The sequence below is a fragment of the Mesoplodon densirostris genome, chromosome 4 (genome assembly GCF_025265405.1).
Source record: "Mesoplodon densirostris isolate mMesDen1 chromosome 4, mMesDen1 primary haplotype, whole genome shotgun sequence".
Lineage (NCBI taxonomy): Eukaryota > Metazoa > Chordata > Mammalia > Artiodactyla > Ziphiidae > Mesoplodon > Mesoplodon densirostris.
Window position 1 is genome coordinate 144141661 of NC_082664.1, and position 24571 is coordinate 144166231.

Below are 24571 nucleotides of genomic sequence, written 5' to 3' on the forward strand. Positions count from 1 at the left end.
GGCCAGCTGACGCCCAGAACACAGAGCCTCCGGTGTCCCAGAGCAGCCTTCCAGGAGCTGGGGTGGGCAACCCAATTCTTCCCCACCCCGCTTTAAAAAGACCTGAGGGAATCAGACGTTTCCCCCGCAACACCACCCCCAAAGAGGGGAAGAGATGTCTGTCTTGACTCAAGCTTCCTGGATCCACTACAGCTGGAGGGTTCCCTCTCACGACCTTTTAGAGGTTTAGCAAAAGGCTGGGCCAACTTAGGAGTAAAGTCAGAGCTGAGTTGGAGGCACATCATCTCCTGAGGGACAGGGACACCCTTTCTGGGGTTACTAGCCAAGGACTGACTTGATTTGCTCAGTTCTGCCCCACAGGAGTCTTTCTGCTCCTCCTGGTGGACCAGGCCCATTGCAGCAGCTCTGCCCGGCCCCAGCCTCCTATGCTGAGATCCCCAGGGTCCCAGCCGCCCCCCACAAGGGCATCCGCTCACAGTGGACAGTGAGGGCGACGCTGGCATTGCTCATGCCCACCACGTTCTCTGCAATGCACGTCAGGGTGAAGCCATTGTCCTCACTCGTCACATTTACCAGCGTCAGGTTGATGGCGTGTACGTTGGTCCAGTTCAGATTTGTCTAAAAACCCAATAAAAAAATAATAATCATGTGTATAAAATAAGCTGCAGGGATGTATTGTACAACATGGAGAATAGAGCTAATATTTTATAATAACTAAAAAAATGTTTAAGACTGTACATTTTAAGTTATGTATACTTTACCGCAATAAAAATTTAGGAAAAGATAAAAGAAAAAAGAAAAATTAGATGATAGTACAAAAAACCCCACAACAATCAAACAGTTTCTACAAGGGCGGCTCCCCGACCTAACCCCCAAACACCTTTAGGAATCAAAAGGAAAGCTGAGCAGTAGGTGAAGGAGGCCTTGCTGGTGAAGGCACATTGGCCAAGGGCCAAGCTCTCTACAGTCAAGAGCTCAGGTAACACTCACACTTATCCCATGAGATGAATGGTAGCATTATACCCATTTCACAGATAAGGAAAGTAAGGTACAGAGATGTTTATAGCATGTTCAAGATCAAGTTGGCTAGAAAATATTGCAGCTGGGTGGAACCCAAGTCTACATGCTTCTTCCTATAGAAATAGGACCACAAACTTCCCCTCTTCTTCTTCCTTATTCTCATGTCTCTTGCTTCTATTCATGATTTTAGCTCATTAAGACTAAGAGGTGACAGGTCCCAAGCCTCGGACGCCTACCTGGTGGGTGTTGATGGACTGCAGTCCGGTGACTATCCAGTCCACGTCGGGCAGGGGCGATCCAGAGCCATTGCAAGTGATGACAGCATTGTCACCCTCCCGTACGGTCAGGTTGGCATGGCTCACGCTGATCTCAGGCAGGTCTGGGAGGGAGGACAGGGAGGGTGAAAAAATAGGCAAATACTTGTTACCAAAGCTTTGTCCATGGGGGCAATGGTGGCACTGCTTGCTTTGTCCAATAATGACTCCACAAAACCTGCCTGACCTCTCAGAAGTCCCCCAGGTCCCAGAAGCTTCACACCACCTCCCAAGCAGATGGTAGAACTCAAGATTTAAGCCCATGCAGTTGGACGTGCTGGCTGGGGAGCAGGGATTGGTGAGGAGGACAGTTGCTGAAGGAATGCAGCTCTACCAATGACATCAAATGACGTCTTCCACTTTGGGCACTGGTTCTCAAAACTTTGGTCCGCTTCAGACTCCCATGGGGATCTTGCTAGAAATTCAGATTTCCAAACTCATCCCCAGATATTCCGATCTCTTAAGTCTGTGGATGGACCCAGACATCTGCTTCTCTAAAAGTGCCTTAGATGCTCCTGATACGGGAGATCCAGAGACCACACCTGGACATAACACTCCTTCAGGTTTGCTTAACAGGGAACTGACAGAGAGAAAGGACTCTGGTACAATGACAAAGAGCACACTTAACCCCTTTCTACATCCCTGGAACCAACCTTCCCACGGCTGGCTCATGAAGGGACAAGAATGAGCAAGGAGGTAAGAGGGGAGCCAGATCTGCACCCAGTGCAGAGTTCAAGGCTGGGAGGGCAGTGGGGAAGGAAGGCCCTGGCTATCCCAGCTGATGAGCAGCACCGTCCCTGGTGTCTGAGGGAGGCCCGCGTGGAGCCAGCTGGGACCGGGCGGCTCACTCACCGCACTGGCTGATGTTCATGCGGAAAAGTGGGAGCTGGGAGCCGTCAGCACTGATGCAGTAGAGGTTCTGGCTGTTCAGCTTGGCCTCCCCCTGCTCCTGCCACAGCTGCATCCAGCGGATGTCACAGCTGCAGTTGAAGAAGTTCTGCTCCAGCCTCCTGTGGGCAAGAAGCGAGGGAAGGGAACCGCTGAACCGAAGGTGGCCCAGCTCCCTCCCAGGGCTGTGAGGCTATGCATGGGCCCCACCTGCTCCTCAGGGACTAAGGAGAGAAGGGTTTAGCAAGGTCTCCAAAGAAGTAAAAAATACTTAGAGAAGTCCATGACTTTATTTAGTTTTTAAACAAATAAACTCATTCCAAAAAAATCCACTCCACTGAACTTACCTGCCAAAGAGACCTTTAAAATACATCGGTTTGGGAAGCTCCTCTTCTCAAAACCCTCCAGTGGCCTCCCAACTCCTTGAAAGTCAAAGTCAAAGTCCTACGGGATCTATACCACCCTCTGTCACCTCTCTGACTTCATCGCCTGCCTCACCCTCTCCTCCTCTTCTTCAGCCACTCTGACCTTGCTGTGTGTCAAGTTTACCAGGATGACCTGCATGCTCCTGCCTCAGGGCCTTTGCACTTGTTGTCCTTTCTGCCTACAGAGTTTGGACTCAGAACATATCTGCTAGATCAACTCCCGCCCTTCATGAAGGAATCATATAGCCTTCTCTGACCACTTCTATAGGAAAGCTACCACCAATCCCTGCCCTCACACTGCCCAGTCCCTTGCCTGACTATTTTCTTCTTTCTGGTATTTGTCACTGCCCAGCATCACTTTAAATATTTATTTGCTTCCTTGGAAGTTTGGGGCTGGCAGATGCAAATTAGTATATATAGAATGGAAAAACAAAATAAATCTAAAAATTAAAAAATAAATATTTATTTGCTTGCTTGTTTATTATCTGTCTCCCCAAATAAAAATTAAGTTCCATCAAAGTCAGAGACATTGTCTATTAAGTTCATTGCTATATCCCCAGTACCTATAACTGAGCCTGGCATATAAATACCTGCTGAATGAATAAAAGGAGGGAGGAAGGAAGGAAGGAAGGAAGGGAGGGAGGGAGGAAGGGAGGGAGGGAGGGAGGGAGGGAGGGAAGAGGAAGAAAGAAGCTATTCTCCCTGGGGAGAAGGTGATTTGCTGTTTCCAATATCTGCTCAAAGCCTATCTTGGGACCAGCTTTATTCCTTCATAAATTCAACAAAATCCTTAATAAGCACCTCATTCATGTCTGGCTGTGGGCTGAGGGCTGCTGAAACAGAAATGAATAATCAGTCCCTGTTTTCCAGGAGCACTCATCTTGGTAAAGAAGACTGTCTGATAGAGGAAGAGTCAAGTTCAAGGCCTTCCTTCTCCACTCATTTTCCTTGTGACTTAGAGGGAGTCACCTCCCCTCTAGAGGGAGTTATCTCCTTAGGAGGACAATTGAAGGGCATAAGCTGATGTGAAACTCTTAAAGTCAAGGGCACCTGATAAATCTGAATGCCAGGATCACTCAGGGGAACATGATTCTCTTTCTGGACCAGTAAGGGGATGACTCTATTGGTGCCCAGAGGGAGGGCCACTTGGGTAACTGCACTAAGACCCAGGATATTTTTGACAACTGGGAAATTCCAAAGTAGTGAAGCACACATCAGCATTAACCAGCTTTCAGAAAAAAGTGAGGCCCCTGGAAGGGAGGAATCAGTGCTTTCTAGCCAACAGGACAGCACAGGTAGAATGTGCAAACACCCCTGTATGATATCCTCTTAGTCTAAAAGTGCCCATGACTTTGCTCTGCACACCACACTCTTTCAGCAAAGGAGACAAGACCTAACCTTCATCAAGCATTTGCCTCTCACAGCTGCACTCAGAGCCAGCCAGTCTCTCGTCCTCATGCACAAGAGGGACCCCCTCCTACGTTTGGAGAAGTCAAGTCACATGCTCAAGGTCCCTCAGCTGGTATGTGACAAAGCAGGGCTTCAAAGCTTAGCCTGTTGGGCTCCAAAATTCATGCACTTTCCCTGCCATCTATCACGTGCAAGGCATAGCTAGATGGGAGATTCTAGGAGGAGTAAGCAGGATCCCTGAACTTTGGAAGCTCGTGGAGGGAAAGACTAGGGGAAGAGTTAGAGGGATGATGCAGACTGGACTGTGGAAACAGGAAAGAAAGCTTGTGCTACAGCAGGAGCACCGGGAAATAAAGCTGGAAGGGCAAGTGGAAGCCAGATGGTGGAGGACATTCACTGCCACATCAGGAAGCTTGAAATGCATCCAGGAGGCAGTGGGAACCACCGAGGCCCTTGCAGTTGGAGAATGAAATGAACAAAACTGTAAGAAGAGTAATCCAGAAATGCTGAACAGGATCAACCAGAGAGGAGGACAGCCGGAGACTGGAACCCCGGTTAGGATGTCTGATAAACACAGGGTCACCGTGTACAGTGCTGAAGTTCATGCATGTCTCAATGCACCCAGCCAAAGGGATGAATGGGGGATGAAATCCAGCCTGCATACCCTTGACCAGACCCGGTACCTGGCACGGGGCTCTATCCACCCAGAAGAGGCATCTTTTCTCATTCACATATAGGTACCATATAGGCTGGCAGGCTCCAGGTCAATGTTCTCCAACTTTCTGGTCTCAGCACTCCTTTTCACTCTTAAAGATGACTGAGGGTCTCAAAGAACTTTTAGGTGGATTATATCTATCACGATTTACCGTGTTAGAAATTAAAACTGAGAAAATTTTAAAACACAAGAATGCATTAGCACAAACTCCATCAAGCATCAGAGGAATGATGGTAACTATGTCACGTGGCTTCTGGAAAACTCCACTGCCCATGGGAATGAAAAAGGCAAGTAATGTCTCAGGGTTATTATGAAAATAGATTTAACTTCTTGGTCTCCCTGTAAGGGTCTTGGGGATCCCCATGGGACCCTGGACCACCATGAGAGAATGGCTGCCTAGTTACTAAGAGCCTGGAGTAGAGAGGTAAAAACTGGGGAGAGGGAAGGGGAAGATGGAGCAAACATCGTAAAGGAAGACAAGGTGGTATTTGGCGCTTCCTTGGAGGTAGAAGAAAAGGAAAGAGTAAAAGATGACCCCAAGGTTTTAAGCTCCAGGGGACAGGACGTCAATGGAAGACAGAAGTATCTTTGGTTGAAAACAGAAGAGAAAAACCAATGGAAAGGAAGAGGGGAAACATATTAGGAATCGGGTCAGGGCAGGGCTGGGGGTGAGGAGGGAAAGGTAAGGTCCTAGAGCAGGAAAGTGACGGATGAGGTCCAGGACCCTTGGAGGGGTTTGCCCTGGGTCAAGGCAGATGCTTCTGCAGCTGAGAAATGAGGGATAGGAGAGAGAAAAGGTAGACAGGAGAAAATGAGAAAGAAGTCATAAAAATAATTGGATAATAACGTTTGTATTGCATTTACTCTGTGCCCAGCACTATGCTGAAGGCCTTACAGGTCTCACGCCCTCTGACCCTCACAACAAGGAGGAAGCAGGGGAAGGGAATGCCTGAGGGCTTCCTTAGGAAACACAGTAGGTCAAATTCCCTGCCCGGCATTTCTGGGGAAAGGGAGTGGAGCAGTGGTTGGGAGTCACGCGGTAGGGGCTGTGAGGAGAGGCCTGGCAGCCCTGCTGGAAGGATACTGAGGGTCCAGATGCCGGAACACATGCACACTGAACCAGGTCAGCCTGATTTGTCCCAGTTGCTTACTTGACAAGATGTGGTCATTCATTATTAAGTAGCTGTAAAAATACAAATTACCCACCTGGGTGGAAAATACTAGACAAGTGAGAGTCTTAGCCAGGCTGCTTCAAGCCACATGTGCTTTATTCAGTTCTGCCTCTTGTCTGAGCCCTGCGTATCCCAACATCTCAGGGGTCCCCCAGAAAGGTGGACGGTGCCACAGCGTCCTGAGGCTGGCAGGGGAATCCAGTGAGATATGTGGGGTGTGTCTTAGACCCTGCCAGGCATGGGCATGATAAAAGCTTGTTTGTTTCCCTCCGTCTTTTTCCTCCAGAAGGCATGCACCATGAGGCCTGGTCCTTTCCTCCAACCCAGGGTCTCCTGGAAACTGCAGAAGAACTTTGAGTTCTTCCCCCGATCCCTCTGGACTCTCCTCCTGGACAACAAGACATACATAAGGCAGAAAGCATTTTCAGTCTCAGAACAGATGACCTGGGCATCTCACCGAGCAAATCCACTATCGTCTTCATATCCTGACAAGAGGGGTCAAACAGTGAGGTGGACCAGAAGCAAAGAAGGGCAAGTCCTGGGTCTAAATGATGCTGTCCATTCTCCCATCAAATCAGGTCTGGAGCAGAGGGGTCTTCAGCCAGGGCTTCAGGGGCAGACTCAAGGAGCCTAAAGCAAGCCTTCCCCTGCTCCATCAATAATGCAGGCGGCCCCATGAATAATACAACAGCAGCTGCTTCACAGCAAAGATTACCAACACCCAGCCCTTTCCTCAAGATGGCCCAGGGCCTAATCGTAGGGCCCTTGGGGCTTCCCACAGATTAACTCAGCCCCATCCGAGTTTGTGCACAAAGACACTCTGCTGAACAGCCAAGACCAAGACTGAGTGTTTAAAAAACACTGATTCCGCGCTAGTCGTCACTCTGGTTTTCTTCCCTCCTCAGCATCAGTGCTGCCAGTGGCAATCCATGGCCAGGTAGTGAAATATGGGGAAGGGACCCAAATCTGTTGTCACAGAAGAACACATGCCCAAAGGGCACCCTGGAGATGCCAACAGTCCTGTGGTTAAAAAAAAATATCCAAACAAAAGATCTGAGTTGAGCGAGTTGTGTCACCTTGGGCAACTATAGTAGATTGAACAGTGTCTCCCCTGCCCCCCAAAATACATCAAAGTGCTAAGCCCCAGTAGCTGTGAATGAGACCTTATTTGGAAATAGAGTCTTTGCAGATATCATCAAGTTAAGGATCATGGATGAGATCATTCTGGATTACGGTGGGCCCGAAATCCAATGACTGGTATCCGTATAAGAGAAAAGAGGGAAAAATCAAAGACAAAGAGGCAGGGAAGATGGCCATGTGAAGATGGAGGCAGAGACCGAAGTGGTGCTGCCACAAGCCAAGCAACACCAGGAGCCACCAGAAGCTGGGAAAGGCAAGGAAGGATTCTCCCTAGAGCCTTGGAAGAGTGTGTAGTCATCCTGACACCTTGATTTTGGACTTCTGGCCTCCAGAAGAGTGAGAGAATCACTTTCTATTGTTTGAAGCCCCCAGATTTGTGGGAATATGTTAAGGCAGCCCTAGGAAATGAATACAGCAAGTATTCATTCAGCCTGAATTCTCCAAGGCTCTGTTCTAATGTCTGTAAAATGGGGGTAATTGTGCTCAATCTGCCTTCTTCACTGTTACTATGAGGATTAGTGATAATATATGTTAAGGTGCTTTGTGAAGTAAAAGGGGCTATAAAGAGGCCCCAAATTATTATTATAATACCAGTATTATTAACATGATTGTTGAGTGATTTTGCGAGCCGTGGCAAGTGGTCAGGGCCAGGACTGGGGGAAGGAAAGTGACAGGATCAGCACAAACCCATCCCCAAAACTGAGTTAATATTTTACCAAGTCGATTAAATCTGTAAATTATACCAGAGGTAATTATCACTTTGCTTTAAGAAAATGAAATATTCCAATCTATTTTAACCATGTCTGCTCCATGCATGCGGGGTATTAAGAGAAGCCTGTTCGAGATACACTAATGGTCCTTAGGGTATTTCTGGAGGGTTTCTGTGCTGTGAATTTATATCCTTTGGTGCCTCTTGCCTTTGCCTAAATGGTATCATGGGATTCAGAATCCAAGCTTCTTTTCTTTCCAATTCATTCTTTACCTCTAAGTCAATCTCTTTGATTCTTGCTCAGCTTTCTGGACAGACTGTTGCCATCTTCTCGGTAAAGGGAAAACACCATCTTGCCATAAACAGAAACTTCGGAGAGCACTGTGCAACACCAACTCAAATTTCTCCAAACCCGTGCCATTGAAAGAGTGCTGGCTACTCAGGAGGCAGTCTTGAAAGATGCTTCCGGTTCCATCAGTAAGAGAAAAACACAGCCTGGACAGGTGAGAGGTGGGCCAGGTGCCCGGCCAAGACCACACCCTTCATCTCACAAAAGTAAATGAGAAATGAGTGAAGGAAGTCTCTGGCACACAGCAAGGGCTCTGAGATGATAACTTGTTTGGATTTTTTCCCCCTTTGATTCCTCTGAGAAGAGCTGCCATCTTGAGTTCTGGCAGAAGGGGACGCATAGCATGAGGGCTATGGTGCTGAGTTGGGTAAGGAAAGAGCTGGTCTTTGAAAACAACAGACCTGGATGGTGGCAATGCTAATAATCACAATACTAATTCCCATTTACTTGCCATATGATGTTGGACCAGTTATTTCACTTGGCCAAGCCTCCAATCCCTCATTTGTCAAACTGGGTTTAAGCATACCTCCTCTGTGGGATTGTCCCAGGGGTGAGACAGTACATCGTATATATTAGATACTCAATATACACCTCTTTTTTCTCCTTCTCTGCTACTGGAAAAGTTGTAGACACTCAGCCCTTCTGATGGGGAATCCCAACAGCATTAGTTCTTCTGTCAAGGATCAGAGGAGGGGCTGCTTGGGGCAGGCAGAGATCCTCAGTGATGGAATAAAACATGCTAAGAAATTGTTGAATGCCCTAGCTTTCTCCTTCTGTTCCTGCAGGTCGCTCAAAGCCTCACACTTCTGCCCTTGTGATCTTTTGGCTGCCACAGCTCACAGAGCCATCTCCCTCTGGCCTCTCTCCTCTAGGGCCAAAATTCTTTCTTCCTGGAAATACCCGACCCATGCCCACACCCCAGCCCACAGGCTCCACTGGGCAGACCCTGGCAGTCTAGATGGCTCATGGCAGATGGCACCATGTGGACTAATCAGGAAGTCAGACAAGAAAATATGACCCACTCTTCCATTTGCCAGGAACTGGGATTGTTTGGATTTTAATCACAGCCACAGCTAAGAGCCAACACACGGCCTCTCCAGCCAAAAGATAAATTTTCCACTCTCAACATTCAATTCTTCCTCAAAAAAATAGACCCTTACCAGGGTGACTGCTCCTTAGAGGGGGGGCTTCTTTATTTTCCAACATAATTTTTTACTTATTTAACAATATGACAGAAATAAAATACTCCGTGGACATGGTGGCTCTCACACACTGACTCACCCTGGAGGGAACGTCTTCATTCCCCCATAAGTCACATCCAGCTCACTGGTGTATTGATTCACAGGCAAAGATGAATGCAGAATCCCATGATCCTCTGGGAGAAATCTGACATTTTCTTTAAATATATATCCACAGAACAACTGTTTCTAAAACTCCACGAAACAGGTCACCGGGGCAGCACGCCATCGATTTCGCAGCCAATGATTTTTTTAGAAGGAGCACTGAACATTTTCGCAATAATTCAGCCAACAGTAGAGCCGGATGTCCCCTGGAGAGATGCTATCCCTGGCCTCCCACAGATGAAGGGTCAGGGGTCCCAGGAGAACTGGATGAAAGACTCCAATTAGCTCCTTTAGGGCAGGGTCCCTGGTCAGTTTTAGAGCAATGTAAGGAATAACTGCAATTGTGCCTTTTTATTGAAAATTACTGTAGAACAGATCCTTGGATTGAAAACAGATTGAGAAAGTTGGGAGATGGCGAAGCATAGTGGTCAAGATCTTGAGTCCACGTGCTACCATTTAGTTAATGGGTGACCTTAACCAAGATACTAAACCTTGCTAAGTACCCCAGTGTCCCCAAATTTGAAGTGACAGTAGCCATTCTGACCTGATAGCATTGTTATAAGGATTAAATAACCTCCGTAACTCGACAGATTACTTGGCACACTGCCTGGCCCAGAGTAAGATCTCAGAAATCAGTGTTAGTGGTGATCAAAGCAGTCATGTTAATTTACCTCTAACATCTTTTCCACCTACAAAGAAGGGAATGAACACAATGCATCAAGTGTAACAGTTTGACACTGAGATATCTGTGACATTGTCCACTTTTCCAGTTTTTATTTTTTTTATAAAAAAATAAGTACATATGCACCTTTTTCCAAGCTCAGGTAGGAGTTTTATAAAAAAATAAGTACATATGCACCTTTTTCCAAGCTCAGGTAGGAGTTTTTATTGGAGTACAGCTGGATGGCAGCCATGTATGACTAAAGAACTCTGATCACTAGAGCTATTGTGCTCATAGCAGAGGAGAAGCCTGGTGGGAGGGGCAAAATCCTAAAGCAGGAAAGCAACCCACAACAGTCTTGTCCTAAACTCTCCAACACTGTCAGAGACCATCTCTGTACTTCCCATCCCTGGAATGGCATTTTTAAGCATCATGTAGGCACTTGGGTCCATGAGGATGAGTAGGGTATGTACAAGACTGTCATGAGATGTAAACATTCCCCTTCCTGACCAACTGGGTCAGAAAAGGTAAGGTTATGACGCATCCTTGAACTCAGGTCTTACCAGGTGGAGGGAGAACAAGTTGAAAGGCCAACAGTATGGGCGGGGATCCAAGGCCATTCACTGCCTCTTGGTAAAGGATAGAAAGCAATCTGCATTCAGTGAATTTGGATCTGAGTCATCAAGTAAAAGGGAAGACACATGAGCAGTGTCCCTGGAACCCTGACTCCCTAACTCTATCCATGCCTCAATTCCTTTTCAATTTATTCCTTGATTTGTCCCCTCAACATAATATGCCATCCTTCATGCACAGAGATGACCCTGATGACTCACACATCAACATGACTTATTTTTTCCAGCAGTGGTCACGAGTTTTCATTCATCCATCCAATGTGTGTTTGTGCAAAATGGCTGGCTGGGGTAGGAGTACATTGATCAGCCTCAGAATGCAGCAAATCTAAGCAGTCCACAAGCAGACTGAATAAACATATGGGCTTAGTCCCTCCAGGATGTCCATACTCAAGCCAAGTAGGCTGACAGAAGATCACGAGAAGTGGAAAATACATGCAATCTGAAATCAAAGGCCTGGGTTCAAGTCCTGGTTCTGCCAGTCCCTAGAAATGTGATCTTCGTTGTGTTTCACATGCCTTTCTGGAGCTCAGAACCCTCACCTGAAAGTGTAGAGATACCTTTTATACGGGAGGTATAATAATACCTACCTCCCATGACATGTGATGATAAATCAAAGGTCATGTAAATGAAAGCACACCTAATAATCTATTTATATATTGAAAATGTTATTATAACTTGATAAATTATCTTTATTATTATAAATATATATAAATATAAATGTTATTACTAACTACCAACAGATCACAAAACTAGGTCCTGCTAAGAGATGAGATTCCTATCTTCTGAAATATATTGCACCCAGAAGGAGCATCAGAAATCAAGGGGTAGGGTGGCTCACCCTCACTGAACATGGTACACCCACATAATCCAACCCAGGGAGCCCCTTCAGGTGTACTCCCAGCTTCAGGTGGCTCCACCCAACCTTTGACCATCACTCCACCGACTGGGACAGTCTTCAAAACTGAACTTACAATTCCCGAAGACTCAGCGTCTGGAAGAGCTGCCATGAGAGTGTGGTGAGCCGGTTACTCGACAGGTTTCTGCAAGATTGACAAATAAAGAGGAAATTAAAGGAGAATCTGGCATATCATGCTCTCCGTAGTAAGCGTGGTCATCTCATGGGAGCCTGGCTTTGTTGTTCTTCTCCACTGCTCCCTTCGGCTAACAGTACATCTGACAGTTAGTCGAGGCTACAGATCATGTCTGGAGAGGATGCTGAGACCTTTTAAAAGGCAAGGTTTTACAAATCAAATGAAATAAATAAATAAATAAATATTTCTTGGTCATTCTCCCATATGCTCTCACCACAGTAAAATTTTCGAGAGCCTTTTTAAATCCACCCTTCTACAGGAGGACAGAGAACTCTCAGAGTATAAGGTATACAAACCAGGAAGCATTCTTTTTTTTAAGTAGAGTTGTTTTACAATGTTGTGTTCATTTCTGCTGTACAGCAAAGTGATTCAGTTATACATATATATATATTCTTTTTCATATTCTTCTCCATTATGGTTTATTATAGGATACTGAATATAGTTCCCTGTGCTATACAGTAGGACCTTGTTGCTTATCTATTTTATATATAGTAGTTTGTATCTGCTAACCCCAAGCTCTTAATTTATCCCTCCCCCTTTTTTTTAGCTACTGAGGTATAACTGACTTATCAAAAAAGCTGTACATATTTAATGTATATGTCTTGATGAGTTTGAAGATAATATACATTCGTGAAATGGTTGCCATAAACAGTGCCATAAACTTAACTGGCATCTCTAAAAGTTTCTTCCCTCTCTATTTTTTTTTTTTTGGTGATAACAATATTTAACGGAAGACATACCCTCTTCCCAAATTTTTAAGTGTACAATACAGTATTGTTAACTATACACTACTCTGTACTAGAGATATCTAGGACTTCTTCACCTTGCATAAGTGAAACTATTGTGCCCTGTTACCAACAAACATTCTTTTTTTAAAAAATAGGTTTATTTATTTATTTTTGGCTATGTCGGGTCTTCATTGCTGCACGTGGGCTTTCTGTAGTAGTGGCAAGCAGGGGCTACTCTTCGTTGCAGTATGTGGGCTTCTCATTGTGGTGGCTTCTCTTGTTGCAGAGCATGGGCTCTAGGCGTGTGGGCTCAGTAGTTGTGGCTCACAGGCTTTGTTGCTCTGCAGCATGTGGGATCTTCCCAGACCAGGGCTCAAACCCATGTCCCCTGCATTGGCAGGCAGGTTCTTAACCACTGAGCCACCACAGAAGCCCTCAACAAACATTCTTAACATTCACACAAGTCGAAAATACTCCGCAGGTCACCTACAATTCCTTCAAGCCAGTCCCTCCCTCAGCAATCCTGTCCATCAGTGATCAAGACATCAGCCTTTTTGTTCACACTTCTGTCCTCCTCCTAATGGCTTTTTTTTTTTCATTAGGATGTACAGGGGAAAGGAATAGTCATTAGTCTTCTGAATAAAAGAAGAAACACACCCACGGTTATTACTTTGCCAGGCTCAACAAACAACTTTTTTTTTTTTTTTTTTTTGCAGTACGCGGGCCTCTCACTGTTGTGGCCTCTCCCGTTGCAGAGCACATGTTCTGGACGCGCAGGCCAGCGGCCATGGCTCACGGGCCTAGCCACTCCGCGGCATGTGGGATCTTCCCGGACCAGGGCACGAACCCGTGTCCCCTGCATCGGCAGGCAGACTCTCAACCACTGCGCCACCAGGGAAGCCCCTCAACAAACAACTTTTGATGTGGTAGCAGCCCTTCAAGGCAGTGATTGGAGACGGCTAGAGCTGAAGTGGCACCCCAGGAACCATGTACTTATCTAGTGATGAGAAAGGAGAGCGGTAAGAATTGCACTTAGGTAAATACCTATCCACATGCACACACGTGTGTATAAGCATGTGTGTATTTATGTCCATTAAACATGTAGGTAATAAACGCAAACACAGACTCCTGCTTATACCCATATGCATATGCTTACAGGTACACCTATATTTAGAGGACTTCTATAACAGATATTTGTTGAGAGCCGAATATAGGCTACACTAAGGAATGAGGGGGTGGATGACAGATAAGGTCCCTCTGGAGCTTATGTTCATGTTACAAATGAATAAGCAAAAGAAGTGTAGTTTGTGATGAGCAGAAGGAAGGGAATAAGCAAGGTGGGGTAAGTAACTGATGTGGGAGAGAGAGAGGGCTACGTCAGAAGATGCTTCCAGAAATACCCTCTGAGAAGGGGATGTCGGAGCTGAGAAGAGGAGTGAGAAGAGCCTAGCGCCAGGGAAGGTGTGTTCCAGGCAGTGGGAGCAGCAAGTGCGAAGGCCTGAGAGGGACGAGGGGGCCAGAAAAGGGCCCAGTGAGGAAGGAAGTAGAAGAGTGGTCTAGGATAAGCAGGAGAGGGGACCTGCCACACCCACCTTGCTGGCCAAGGTAAGCCACCCGGATTTTACTTTAAGGAACAACGGGATGGCACTGGCTGGGTTTAAGTAGGGACGTGGCATCATCTCATTACCATTTTTTAAAATAGGAACCCAAGACTGGAAGTCATCAGAGCAATTAGGAGCTGCTGCGGTATTCCAGGCAAAAAGAGAGAGTAGAGACAATTAAGCTGATGGAATTCAAGCTAGGTGGTGGAGGGAGAGCTGCCAGAACTTCCTATGGGATTGGATCGGGCAGAGGAGGGAGACTTGAGCAACCAGGAGAGAGGTGATGTCATTCAGTGAGCCGAGGAAGGCTGCAAAGGGGTCCCAACTGGGGGGCGGCGTGGGGATCAAGAGCCTCCCCCTTGCAGACACTAAGTTTGAGATGCCTGTTAGACGTCCAAAGAAGAGAGATGAGATAGCTTGTTGGATGCGTCGGTCTGGAGCTCAGGGGAGAAGTTCAGGCTGGGTGAGGTACAGAGAGTAGACACAGCTCATCAGAGGAGCAGATATTCAAACACAAGGACAAGCTATGGGATGGGGCTTCCCCTTCCCATTTGCGGCAGCTCTGCCTTTGGTGACAGCCCATGACTGTGTGGGAGAGAAAGACCCCATTCTTGGGGTGCAGGGGACTGGGGCGAAGGGAAGGTGTCCAGTAGGTATCACCCACGTTTACTGTCCCACTCTCTCCCCAGTCCCCAGCACTCTCTCCTTTCAGAGTCCTTAAGCCCACAGCCCTTGCTAGGAGAGCCTCCCATAGCCCCATACTGTCACCCACCTCCTCTCTGCAGGACTGTAGAGCACTGATGTGTGTGTCAACACAGGCGCTCACTAAAAGCCTATAAACCTCAACTCATCCACACGCTCAGCTTCACAAAACCCCTAACCATGGCGCATCTTATTCCTACAAACGGCCTCCTTCCCCCACTGACCGGAAGGAAAAGGGTGACAGAAGAACTGCATGATGGCCACTTGAGGACACCCAGGCACCCAGCTCCCTGCAGAGCAACTCCTGCTTGGGAGGGAGGAGCAGGGGATCAGACACGTACGCCCGACAAAGGCGCTGACCTTACACCAGGAGCTGGAACTCGGGGTCAAGGATAACAGGCTTCACAGTACCACTCTATGTGTCTCCATTACCATGAGCCGCTATGATGTTTCAATAAAGGTGAGTACCTCATCCAGATAGAAGTCTTCTGTTTTGTTTTGCTTTTCTTGGTTTACTGTCTACGCACAACAGCATCAGGGGCAGCAGAAGTTAGACAAGGCCCAGGGGCCTTGAGCTCTCTGCCCGACTGCAGCGCAGCCTGGAACAAAGCCCCTGATTCTGAAGCCGAGCAGCAGCTCCTGTGAGAGACGGCGGCCAGGAACGCCAGACGCACTGAACCCTGGGAAACACGCCCCACCGCCGGCCCCGCCCCCGGCCGGAAGGAGGAGGCGGGGACACAGGAGTGGTCCCGGGGAACTGGAAGCCTTGCCCAGCTCCGAGGGAGGAGCAGCCTAGGAGTGTGCCAGTAGTTCTTGGGGGGCCCGAGGCAGGGAGCGGGTTGCCAGCAATGTCCTTTCACAAAGGTCATGTTTTGCTACATTAGGCAGAAATGTCAAGAGAAAATTGGATTCTGAAAGAAAGAAAATAACAGGCATTCTGGGCAAATAAAGAATAAGAAATAGCATTATCTCCTTATTACAAGTTAGAGGGGAGAGGGGGCCTGGGACACCTGGTAAGGGGGAGGTGGGCTCCGGCTCTCTCAGGGGTGTCTCATCTGCAGCTTCTCCCCACCCTCCCCCCACCCACCAAGCCCCACCTGGAGGAGAAAGGGCCCCTCCGGATTCCTCCAGTTCTTTGGCCAGATGGAGCGGCCACAGCAACACTCGTGGGCTCTGTCCACGACTGCCCTCTTCCCTCCCTCCTCCCTGACGGTCCCAGTGGTGTACAGACCACCTTCTCCTTCTGCAGTCCAGATACTCTCCTTCTCTCACCCCCTCCTGCCCCCCTGCACCATCTCACAATCAACAGCTGCCATTCATCAAGGGCTTATCAAGCACCAGCTACTATGTTACCCACTTCTGCATTCATGATCTCATTTAATTTTTACAGCAACTCTACAAGACGGGTATTGCTATTATCTCCATGCAAAGATGAGGAAACGGGCTCAGAGATGGCCAATGAAAGATGAACAGCTCTGAGTAGCCTTAACGTGAAGACTCCAACAACAGGCCACAAGAGGCATACCCAGGAACATTTGCAACCAACACACAGACATGTAAACGCCCAGGTACACATACTCACAACCCAGTGTGTGTCCCCAGAGACAGAGACGCTGTGCTGCACAAGTCCCAGGAGGAAAGCAGTGCGTACAATCTGGGCAACCGTACACAGCACCCTGCCAGAGACACACGATAGAAGCATCCAGCCACAGAGACAAACAAATAGACAAAAGACGAGAAAGGCAAACATACACCGCCAACAAGGCAAGCAGGGCACACCTCTGGCCATCCTGCCTTCAGAGGAATTTATAACTGCTCATGTGCTGGGCAGATGGGAAAGATGAGGCAGGGAGCCTTAACTGACTTAACACCCACTCAGAACTCACTTCCCCTGATTTTCCTTCTAGCTGATGCCTCACCTGAGCTCACCTGTCATCAGTTATTGATGAGCCAGTTACCCCCCTCACCAGACAAAGGTTTAATTAAGAACCCCTGAGCCTCACCGCAGCCCTGAGCCTCCTCCCTTACGGATCCATTATCACTCGTCTCTGACTTGTGCTTGAGTCAATGGCCAGTTTCCAAGTCACCTGACCGTTGGAAGTAATTTGGTGAGCAAGATATTAAGAGATGATGCATCAAACACTTTCCCCAAATCAAGCTCCATGACCTTGCCCCTGTATCCCTTACCTACCAAACAAAACCATTAATTTTGTCCCGAACTACTGGCTCATTCACAGCCCAGACTCTGGGGCCCAGAGTAATGAACCATGGCAATGCAGCTACTGGGTCCTCTGGAAACAGGGAGCCAGACACACAGGTGGCCAAACTCTGAACCTGAGGAAGAACAGGCTGAGATGGCCCCTCCTGCATTAGCCCTGTGGTGAACAAGGGGAAACTCAGGATGGGAAGCAGTCCTATGGCCCTCCTAAAGGGAGTGCCCAACTGCAGCAGGATGGGGCCCCACAATTGGGAAGGATGTCACCTTCTACCCTGAGAACCCTACCATCCAACAAGAGGGTCACTCGAGATGGACCCTGCAGCCAAGAGAAGCCGACCAGATGAATCCCTCTGTTGCCCCAAAACACACTGCATCCTTTGGGGCTGACAGTTGAGAAGGAGACACTGATTCCCATCCACAAAGTGAGCCTGAAGAAGGTACCATGGATTTCCCAGATTAAGGGTGTGGCTGACTTTGGAAGTACCTCCTCTTGTACCAACAGAGGCAGGCCCAGGGGCAGGCTGTGTCTTAGGACTTAAGTGTCTTAGAACACTGAGGAGTGTGTAAGGGATTGTTGGATGCAGGCGCCCTGTCGTTCCTGTGCTATTAAGCCAGGCTGCCCCACCAGCACCATTCAGTCGGGCATCTCCCCTGTCCACACCACAGACCTTTGCTGGGTTGGCCCCGCTGCCACTCCTGGATGTTCACTCCACCTCTGTATCTCCTTAGTCCCTCTCACTTGGGTTTTATCTTCTGTTATGACGGGCTGGACTGTGTCTCCTCAAAATTCATATGTTGAAGTGTGAACTCTCAGGACCCCAGAATGTGACTGTATTTGGAGACAGAGCCTTTAAAGAGGTAATTAAGGTTAAAGGAGGCCATTGAAATGAACCCTAGTCCGAAATAACTGGTGTCCTTATAAGAAGAGATTAGGACACACAGACATGCACAGAGGAGATGATGTGAAGACACGAGGAAAAGTCAGCATCTATAAGCCAAGGTAAGAGGCCTCAGAAGGAACCAACCCTGCTGACACCTTGATCTTGGACTTCCAGCCTCCAAAACTGTGAAGAAATAATTTCTGTTGTTTAAGTCACCCAGTCTGCAGTGTTTGTTATGGCAGCCCTAGCAAACTAGTATACCTGTCCTCAGCCCCTCTTTTGCCCCAAGGTCCTGACAGTTGGCTGCCCAACTGTGATTCCTGAAAGCCTCCAAAGTCATGATTTTCAGTCCCTCCCTCACTCTGCCTATGTCCCATCGCTCTAGGGAACGAGCTTCCCAATCAGGGTGCAGCCATGAAGATGCAACATGGCATCCATCCACTCAGTCAGCTCCCCGCTGGGCATACGCAAGTCTCCTGCTGCAAAAGATGGTTATGAGAGAACACAGAGACCCAAAGGTATGCTCAGCTGGCATCCTAATGGTGAATGCCATGTTCACTGACTTTTCCTAGAGGATTCACGCTGCTGCTTGCAGAAAGCACTATTCTAAGCACCATATGGGCTCAGAGCAGCAAGCATGGCTCACCAGAGAACAACAAAGGTCCAGCCCCTTCCTGCTTTCACAAGCTCCCATGGGGGCTGTGGCTTGCTGGCTGCCAACATCATGATGTAAATATGATTTCCTCCATCCACGAAGGCAGCATTAGAAAATTGCAATTCTTCCTTCCTGAAGACCCAACACCTCCTCAGCTGTCTGTCTCTCCCCTTCTAACTTTCCCCATGAAAGAACTCTCTCCTCGTTCTTCCTGAAGACAGCCAACTCCCTCCCCTGCCATGTCACGCCAAGATTCTTTTGAAATTTCTGAAGGACCTGGAAAAAAAAAAGTCAAGAAAGGAGAATTCTTTCATGCAGCACTGACCCCACAGAGAATTGCTAAAAAGGAACAAACCATGGAGACGGAGAAGGCTGACAGTCTCCTCCCTGCTTCTCCGAGAACCAGGGAACTTACACATTATGATCTTGAACTTGGGACTTTGTGCATATCAGCCCAAACCGAAGATGCCTGCAGCCCCCCATGAGGAGCAGTTAGGGTGGCTGCCATCAACCTCCTCAGGTTGAACCAGTGGGAAGGAAGGAGGCTCCAGGCCATCTCTCCACCAAGGCCTGCTGCCCACCCCCGAGGGGCCCCCCTGAGCCAGCCCCTTAAAATCCAGCGCTTGTGACAAGGTAGCAGGTGCTGCTGCCCTGTGTCCCTCTTGGAGGCCAAGAAGTATTTTTCTACATCATTGACATATTTGCTTTTCCCTCAATTAAATTGCTGTAAGAGGGGGTGTGGGTTAAAGCCATCTGAGCCATTTTTATTCAGCTAAATTACACTGGATGGCTCATTTAATGAACTTTAATGAAGCCAAAATGCTTTCTCTAATCAAATCTCGAGTGACGTGACTGGTGTCTTGACCTTAGATCAGGAGACTGCAGACAGCTTTTCCACAAGGCCCTGGGCTGAGCTAAACCAGGGTTTCCCAGAGAATGTTCCTAGGAATCTGAGATCTGCCGTATATTAATGGGTATTACAAGGGAAAAAGTTTCATGTTCCTTGAAAAATGTGGTGCTAAATAAAATTAAACAGGCTTATTTACTGCAGAATTTCTCAGAGCCTTTACTAAATGAAGGATCTGACCCATTGAATCTCTCAAGCTTATTGGCTCACAGAACCTCCTTCATGGAATTCTAGCAAAAATATCACCCCACATAATATACTTAGAGAAATGATCATGGTGATAAGAAGTATATATGTGGTCCTTATCATGGTTACCTTACCATGGTTCATAGCTCACAGCTCCCCAAACTCTTGGACTCTCTTGAAGGATAAGAACAGGAGCCCCTTTTCTTACAACACTCGGTGTCCTGTCCTCAGTTCCTAAAATTGCTTCAGAGGATAAAGTGACTTTCGGAAATCCCCTAAAGATGGGCGTCTGGCTGTCAGGGGAACCAACCATGAATAGAGAGTTGGGACCTTTCATTCCCACCCCTCGATTTACTTTGAGGGGAAAGGAAATCAATCACCAATGGACAATGATTTAATCAATTGTGCCTAGGCAATGAAGCCCCCATAAAGCCCCAGAAGGACAGGGGTTGGGGAACCAGAACACTTCCCTTCGCGTCAGGCCCCAAACTCCACGGGAACAGAGGCTCTTTTGTTCAAGACCTCACCCTTTGTATCTGTTCATCTGGTTGTTGATTTGTATCCTTTAATATCTTTGTAATACACCAGTAATCTAGTGAGTAAATGAGTTTCCTGAGTTCTGTGAGCCACTCTAGCAAATTGATCGAACCCAAGTAGGGGGTCATGGAACCTCTGATTTATAGCTGGTTGGTCAGAAGCCCAGGTGACAACCTGGAGCTGTGATTAGCACCTGTAGTAGAGGGTGGTCTTGTGGGACTGAGCCCTTAATCTGTGGAGTCTGATGCTATCTCTGGGTAGCTAATGTCAAAATTGAGTTGAATTGTGAGACACCCAGTTGGTGTCCCAGAACTGCTTGGTGGTGTGGGGAAAAAAAATCACGTTGGAATTGTGTGCAGATTCATTAATCGTTGGGTGCCATGGTCAGCAAGCTATGGCCTGTGGGCCAGCACTCTGTTTTAGTAAATACAGTTTTATTATAAGACAGCCACGTCCAATTATTTACACGTTGTCTAAATCTATGGCCCAGGTGGAATAACAGTCCTCCAAAATGTCCACAGCCTCATCCCTAGAATCTGTGAATATGTCAACTTCTATGGCAAAAGGGACTTTGCAGATGTGATTAACAGTATGGATCTTGAGAGGAGGAAATTATCCTTAATTATCCTGTGGCCCCAAAGTAATCACAGGGGTCCTTAAACATGGGAAACGGAGGCAGAGAGGTCAGAGAGAGATGAGACACAGAAGAAAGCACAGAGGCAAAGAGGGTCAAAAGCCAAGAAATGCACATGACCTCTAGCAGCTGGAAGATGTGATGCCACGGATTCTCCCCTGGAGCCTCCAGAAGGGAACCCAGCCCAGACAACAGCTTGATTTTAGCCCAGTGAGACCCATGTGGAACCTCTAACCCACAGAGTGGAAGACATGCAATTTGTGTTTTTAAACCACAAAGTCTATGGTAATGTGTTACAGCAGCAATAGAAAACAAATACAAGTCACTTTTGCACTAAAGCAGCAGAGTTGAGCAGTTGTGACAGAGATCAAATGGCCCACAAAGCCTAAAATATTTAGTATGTGGCCCTTTATGAAAAGTATGCCAGTCCCTGAGCTAGACCAGCACTCGCCAATAACGCAAGCCACACATACTTTTTAAAATTTTCTAGGAGTCACATTTTAATAAGTGAAAAGAAAAAGGTGAAATTTGTTGTGTTCATATATTTTACTTAACCCAATCTATACAAAATACCATCAGTTCATGTGATCGATATAAAAAACACTAATGAGCTATTTCAAATTCTTTTTTCTTTTTTGTATTGTGTCTTTGAAATCCATGTGTATTTTACATTCACAGAACTTCTAGGTTTGGACTGGCTACATTTCAAGTGCTCCATAGCCACAGGTGGCCAAGCCTACTCTATTGGAAGGTATAGGCCTAGAGCATCCATAAAAGCCAGGCATTGATGAGGTCCTCAGTGGAGAGGAGCAGCCAACAGGTGGAGAAATATAACTGTAAGTTCACCAAGGTCATCAGGTGTCTCTTCCCCAGATGCCAATCTGTCCCACAATCAAGCAGTCACATAGCTTGTTGTACGGAAAGAAATCACTCCAGTTGTCATCAAGTCCACGGCAACCTCCCTGAGTGACTACCAGTGTCCTCTCGGGCTGGAGAAGCTCAGGACAGGAAGGGAAAGAGGGGACAGGACTTGCCACATGCTGGGGTGCAGGGGGGTGGAGAAGGATGCATGGGTGACCAGACTTGGGCACAGATTACTGGACTCTTAGAATGCCTGGCCCACCTAATCAGGTCCAGACTCTACGTTGAAGTTCAAATCTTTTCACACGATGACCTCAACTTCCTGTTCCCATATACTCTTTCACCACCCAAGTCCCTCCCCCATCCTTCATCCCCTCCCCATAAACAACCCTAAAGACCAACCACGAACAAAAGGGTATCTATCACCCAGCGGGCTGCCTGTACCCTTGGGGCTTCCTGGCACTCCTCCCTCTCTCCTGGCACTGCCCCGTGCTTTTGACACCTTTCGTGTTCTTGCTCCCCAGCTTCAGGTACATTTAAGTGGTTCTCTACGTATGGCCGGTGCCATGCACTCTGAAACCTTTCTTCCCTCCTCCTTCTCTCACTGCATTCTTCCTGGGCCTTGAGCACAGCCCACGTCTCAGACTGCCAGCTTTGAATGGCAGCTGTACATGTGTCAGCCTCCCCCATCAGACTGCTTTTCTTGAAGGCAACCATTTCTTTTCAGTGTGATATCCTTGATAGCACCTGGAATCCAGTAAGTGAGCGCTCAGTAAATGTGCAGCAAGTTCACCCGAAAATTCCCACAAAACTTCTGCATCACATGGGTCTGGAGGCCGGTCCTACCACTGCCACTTCCATGCTCTGTGACCCTGGGTAAGCTCCTTAACCTCTCTGGGCCTCAGTCCTTGGAGTTGTGGTGAGGATTAAATGGGGTATGGCAAACAGGGTGCAGAAAGCAGGTGGTACAAGGCCTGGCCCTCAATGAACACAATCTATCATCATTCATGGATGGCGTCTCTCCCCTTATCTGCTCATCTCCAGACACCAAAGCTGCAACAGGCCAAGCCCATTAAAACAAATACCAGAGGCCCAGGCAATGCCCCCTAATTCAACACTGACAAAATCTCAGTTCAACAAAATAATATGGAAACCCATTTTAATGAGAGAACAGGTAGCATCTCCTCCCCTGGAGACGTGCTGGTGTCTATGCCCCTGCCCGTCACAGCCCACCCTTCACATGCTTGGGCAGAGCCCAAAGTTCCCACAGGTCCAGGGAAGAAGCAGCCCTCACCCCGAGGCCTGAGAGTCAGAGGTTTGGTCAGAGATCAACCTGCATCTGGATATCTGCCAGGCCGCAAACCCCAGAAAAGGCCTTGAAGTCAACTTTGTTCCTTCACTCACCTGCTTCATAACAGACCTTGAGTGTCACTGAGATTATTCTGGGGATTTTGTTCCCTGGGAGTTTCTTTTCAGACAAATTAACCAAAAGCTAATTGCCCTGAAGCACACGAGCTGTCTCTGGAGCCCCAGAAGGGCACAGCCCGGCAGACACAGGCGTTCCCAGCAGTGGCCACTCAGGGACAGAGTGAGCCAGCCTGGCTCGGGGAGCCTACCGCCCCAGGAGAAGCTCTGGAGCATGCAGGATGACGTGGTGATGGGACCAAAGCCTCACACTCATTTTTTACTCCAGAGCTGTCGTGACAAGAGGAAAACAAAGATGCAGAGACCATCTGTGAGAGCATCCGTGGGAAAATCGAGAAACCACAGTGACGGTCTGCCGTCTGTATCTGCGGGTTCCGCATCCTCGAAGTCAACCAACCGTGGATAGAATCCACGGTTGGTTGAATCAGTGGATGCGGAACCCGCACATACGGAGGGCAGACAGTACTACGCCATTTCAGATAAAGGACTTGAGCATCCTTGGATTTTGGTATCTGGTGGGGGTCCTGGAACCAATCCCCCCAGATGATACCAAAGGACGACCCTACTGACTAAAAGTGATGGGGGGACTATTGAGGGAGGAGGGAAACAGAGGTGAGCCTGGTGCAGGCCACACTCAGGCAACTGCCTAGGGTGCTGTCAGGGCCAGGGAAACCTGAGTCCAGGGAAGTCAGGTGGGGAGGGAGACGGGCAGGAGTGCCACGCTGCTCTTCAAGATACAGAAAGCATAATCCTGCTAATTACCTGTCTGCCAGGCCAGGCACCTGTCCTCATTCTGAGATCTACTCTTGGGATTCAAGGAAAATCTATGGCTCTCTTAAAAACAACAGAATTGTGAGCAGAAAGTTGCCTTGGGCCTTTTTATAAAGAAATCTGATTAGGCTGACATTGCATCCCAATCCTCCTTCAAGATGAGTGGTTGAAGAAACACAGGCCAGGTGTGGATTTGAGAACAGCATCACAGAGAGCTTCTCCAACTCTGGGTATCAGAATCACCCGGAGGCTTGTAAACCCGACAGCCAGGCTCCACCTCCCTCCGGAGTTTCTGATTCAGTAGGTCTGGCCTAGAATTTGCATTGCTAGGCAGTTCCCAGGGGATGCTGATGTTGTTGGTTTGGGAACCCTACTTCAAGAACCACAGATCTAGAGAAATCTAGTAAATGAGTTTACTTTGGTTCCTATCAAATCCTTCTGTCCTAAAAGGTTGCACGATCCTACATATATGAGAGAATAAAACAGTCATGTGTCCAGATGTAAAGAGGCACTCTGTCAGGAGTTAAGGCATTCCTACGAGGGCTCCTGGGAACAAATGTCATTATTCATAGCTAGGAAGGGGACTTAGCAATCCC

At 47.8% G+C, this 24571-nt stretch overlaps 1 protein-coding gene across 7 annotated transcripts in view; it reads right to left on the reverse strand.

The window, feature by feature from the left end:
• Positions 1-24571, reverse strand: part of NTRK3 (neurotrophic receptor tyrosine kinase 3) — a 372061-nt gene that overhangs the window by 246044 nt on the left and 101446 nt on the right. For all 7 annotated transcript variants that reach the window (XM_060095307.1, XM_060095306.1, XM_060095305.1 and 4 more), the window contains exons 4-7: positions 11750-11818; positions 2187-2344; positions 1257-1399; positions 477-618 (exon numbers count right to left, since the gene is read on the reverse strand). In XM_060095307.1, coding sequence (XP_059951290.1) covers positions 477-618; positions 1257-1399; positions 2187-2344; positions 11750-11818 — 512 coding nt within the window. The remainder of the gene's footprint in view (positions 1-476; positions 619-1256; positions 1400-2186; positions 2345-11749; positions 11819-24571) is intronic.